The following is a 4287-nucleotide window of genomic DNA, read 5'->3' on the forward strand; positions in this document are numbered from 1 at the left end:
GTAGGCTGTTAAGCTGTAGGTCCTAGGATGTGCAGCCATCCTGCAGTGTAGCTCGTACTTTTCAACTAGTCCAGTAGTTTCTTCGCAGGGTTTAATAAGGAAGTACCATGCTTACTGCTTGCTGCGGACTCATGAAGATGAAGGGTGATATATGTATGTGTGAGTACAATGCACGGGGGGCTTCCTTGCTTGGGGGAACTCGGAAACGAAATCCATACGTACATACCTACATTCACCTGACTACATACTCCGTACTGAGGACTGGCACACGTAGTTAGTCCACTATCAGTTGGGGTTGGTTGATCAGCAGGGTCTTTTATCCCAATCAGATCTTCCCATCGTACAGGGTACATTTGTGGAGGTTGGGGTCGGGGGATAATTGCCTAGTAATCGGACTTGAGGAATCCTTACTAGCGGTGAAGACTAAGATGGGTTGGTTGGTACTGGTACAAGTGTTTGTGATGTGTCCTCTGTTGTGTGGAAAAATAATATGTATATATAAATAAATAAGGTAGGTAAATTGATACATGGTGAGAAGAGTAAATTTTCAACAGAAGATAAAAAGAACACCAATCCCGATCCTGTTGATAAACACCGTGGCCGACCAGAAGAAAAATGAGAAAGAGAAAAAGAAAACAACATCCAACCTGCTACCTGCTTGCTTGCTTGCTTCACCTATAACACAAATAGATTCGTAAACTTCGTAGATGTCGTAATTATTATAATGAGGTTTTTGCCGGTTTTCTTTGTTTTGCTTGCTGGGACAAAAGGTTGTTCTTCGCAATATATTTTTGAGAAAACTTTTTTCTTTTTTTAGGTTGACCGATTACCCGGAAATTCGGACGGGCATACATTGTCCGTGAGTCGACGGCCAGAAGTGTGAAGAGTTCTGAACGGTCTTCTCAATGCAGGAGCGACCCTTTTCGAGGAGCGTGCCGTCTGGACTTTTTTTTTCGTCCGACTCGGGTTCGAACTCGATCTCAGGATCGGTGTCGGTGGCCGCCGTCTCGGTCTCAGTATCTGTTTGCGTTTCCGTCTCGTAGTCTGTTTCCGTGGAGGTATCTTCGACATCCTTCTCGACTTCGCCTTCGCCTTCGCCATCGGATTCGGTGTCCGAGTTCACGGGCGTCGTGTTGGCAGAGGCATTCGTTTGTGTCTGCATATGCGTCGTGGGCAACGGGTTCGTCGACGCCGGCATCTCCGACTCGTGCACCGGCAGGCCCGACGGCGGGATCGTCGTGGTCACTTCATCCAGCAGATCCGCAGACCCAGCCGTTGAGGAGGGCAGCGTCGAGGTCTGCTCGAACGAGAGGTGGAAACGGGCCTGGGCCTCCTTATCTTCTTCATCGGCATCGGCAGCAACGCCGTGGTCCCCGTCCTGGTTCTTCGAGACGGGCAGCGGCTGGTCCGCCACGACCTCCTTGTCGGCCATATCCTTGACCTCGTCGACAACGGCATCTTCTTCCTCATCGCTCTCGTCCTCCAGCTCGAACGAGTTGATGCGCGTCGTCATCTCCTTCTGTGCCAACTCCATGGACATCACGTGCAGGCGGAAGTGGCCGAGACAGCGCCGAATGTCCGGGTCCGGGGCCGTGGCTTCGCGAGCGAGTTTTTGTTTCGACAGCGAGGTGAGCTTGTAGGTGAGGGAGGTCTTGTTGGCGAGAGGAGGGAGACGGGGGTTCATAGTTGCTGGCTTTGTCGTTGTGTTTGTAGGTGGAAGGGTTTGAACGGCCATTCTATGGGTAGGCTAGTTCTATTCGGGGTTTCACGTCCGCGATGGAGGTGGTATAGAATTGATCGTCTTTAGATGTATTAAAGACAAGTTGATGGATTGATGGACAGAAATTGAAGTATTCCAGGATGAGATGGGAGGGGTATATGGAATACGAGATTGGTAGAGATAATGGGTTGAGGTAGAGAGGGGGTGGTAGATTGTGGCGCAAATTGGCGCTCCAGTAGAGGGGCAGTTGGATTATATAGGGAAGGATGATAATAGGAGGAGCAATTAAGTGATGTGTCTAAATTCCTGGAGTAGGAAAGTGTAAGTGTGATTGAAGAAAGGACAAAAGAAATCCGGGGTTGACTGGCGGAAAAGAAATTCTTAAGTGAGAGAGGGAGGAAAGAAGAGAAAGGAGGGAAAGGGAGCGAGGGAACGGGGTGAAAAAAAAAAGAGGGAGCGAGAAAGTCACGATGCCGAGTCCAGACCCAGACCCAGGAGTCACTCCGACGACTATGGGCGGTAGTCCCAGTACTGCCAGTAGTCCCTGTCCTTACGCGCTGTCCTTGGCGGATCCCCCAAAACAGCAATCCGGCTGGGAGCACCATCTGATCTGGCAAAGTCTGCAAGCGGATGATCCTTGGGGTTCTAGACCGGCGTGGCTATCTCCCCACTGCACTGGTGTTATTCCATTATCGTGTCTACGGTGTACCATCTATGTACATAGGATATAATGTGTTGACAATTCATTTGAACAAGATTCATCTCCAGATTCTAACCTATCCTATACTTGAATGTCCTTGCCAGGGTCTGCCCAGATGGTGGCAACGGCTGACTCACGGCGAACGGCGAACGCAGCGAGAAAGAAAAACGCAGACGCGGCGGCTCCACTTTAAAAGTAGAATCGAGCAGCTGACCTCGTTGCGGTGGGTCCGGTTGGGTCGGCAGTCCATGGAATGTTCCATGCCGCGCTCTCGTTGTCCTGCCTGTGCGTTTGCATCTTGCAAATTGTCTGATCGCTTGGGGTAGGTGTTCAAGTGACTCCTGATGTGTTGTACAATTGGCAATTTGATTTTTTTTTTTTTTTTTTTTTCATTTTCATGTTATTTTTCTCCTCAAAAAAATGATTACTGTTTGGGAAGACAAATCAATAAGGTCAACTTCGGTCGGGGAAACCCAAAATAGTTCCGGTGGGAATAATCTAATAATTTAATAGATTATTGATAGACAGGAGTCTGGGTGAAAATAGAACTGACCTTAGGTAAGGGACGGAGAGAGAGTCTCCCAATATGATTGGCCGTCTTTTGCGGGGATAGACTCATCCGGCCTAGCGTGGTCTCGACGGGGAAACGCCATGCCCCGTCCGGGCTTAGTCCGGCTCTGACCGCCCTGACTAAGACAGCGACCTTAATAATCCCCTGTCGCTGGACCGGTTTTTCCTGGCAGGCGGCAGGGGTTCAAGCAGGCTGACCGACGACGATGTACTCCCACTATGGCTTCGATGTTGAGCCTTGACCCGGACGTTCTTCTGTCAATTCTCGCCATAGAGATCTGTCCGTGCTCGACATCCTGAACGAGCCCAAAAGAAATGGTCAATCCTGATCTCATCTGATATCATCTCGGATCGTCTCGTCATAATAGTGATGTAAGGATTGCATGTCAGCCATGGCGGAGGCGAGGTCCGAAGTTCATGATCTCATGATTAGTTCCACCCGCCTCGCTCGCCTCAAACCACCTCAACTTCATTGGCAGTGCTCGCCACACGATGATCCCACGGTTGCGATGGTCCAACAATGCAATTGCTAAGTACCTTAATTGATCGGTGCCCAGTTCCCCCCGCACGCTCGGCGGAGCCCGTCAAAGAGAACCGAAGAGTTCAATCAATAGATGAGCATTTTGCATATTTTGCATATCGATCCCGACCTGCGTTAGTCTCTGCCAACCTTTCCAAGGAAGGTATGACGATAGCGTGATGAAAAATAAGGCTGAACGATTGACAATGCGTCCACATCGATCGGGGTCCTCAGACCATGATTTAATCGCGTCACTCGATCGCATTCGAGTAGCTCCCTGCGCCAGCATCATCGTTTACCATTGTCACCGTCGTCTTCGCCTTCTTCAACCGCTGCATCGGTAGATTGCGCGGCGTTGGTCGATGACCGCGGTGAATACGGGGTACTAACTTCCTCGTCAGCTCCTAGCCTTGGGACAGCGCTTGCAGCTGGACAAACTTTGAGGCCTCCTCAGGAAATAAACTTCTTACCCTGCCATGTCACTGCTATCAAGCCAACGTGCCGGACCCGGTGGTCGGAATCTCTATAAATCTGCAAACATGTGCTTATCAGATTTTAGTTGCGATATCGTGGGTCGTGGATCGTGGATCACCACTTGCTGCCGGCTGCCTCAGGCACCATACCGGCGAACTAACCGGACAAGCCTCAGGCTCTCATGCCAATCTTGCGTGGTGGGGCACCTTTTTAACGGCTTCGCATTCATTTGATACCCAACGCACGGGTATCTAGATATGCACATGGAGGGGTAAGAGGACACAAGATGGTCTGGATTCCCGC

General features: G+C 50.2%; 1 protein-coding gene across 1 annotated transcript; it reads right to left on the bottom strand.

Annotated features, from left to right (window-relative positions):
* Positions 1–826: 826 nt before the first annotated feature.
* Positions 827–1684, bottom strand: LDX57_003650 (uncharacterized protein; the record flags this gene model as incomplete). Its single annotated transcript, XM_046085304.1, has 1 exon — positions 827–1684. The coding sequence occupies one exon, from the start codon at positions 1682–1684 to the stop codon at positions 827–829; it is 858 nt and encodes a 285-aa protein (XP_045941267.1).
* Between the last annotated feature and the right edge of the window lie 2603 nt (positions 1685–4287).

The sequence above is a fragment of the Aspergillus melleus genome (assembly GCF_016097325.1).
Source record: "Aspergillus melleus strain CBS 546.65 chromosome Unknown contig2, whole genome shotgun sequence".
Lineage (NCBI taxonomy): Eukaryota > Fungi > Ascomycota > Eurotiomycetes > Eurotiales > Aspergillaceae > Aspergillus > Aspergillus melleus.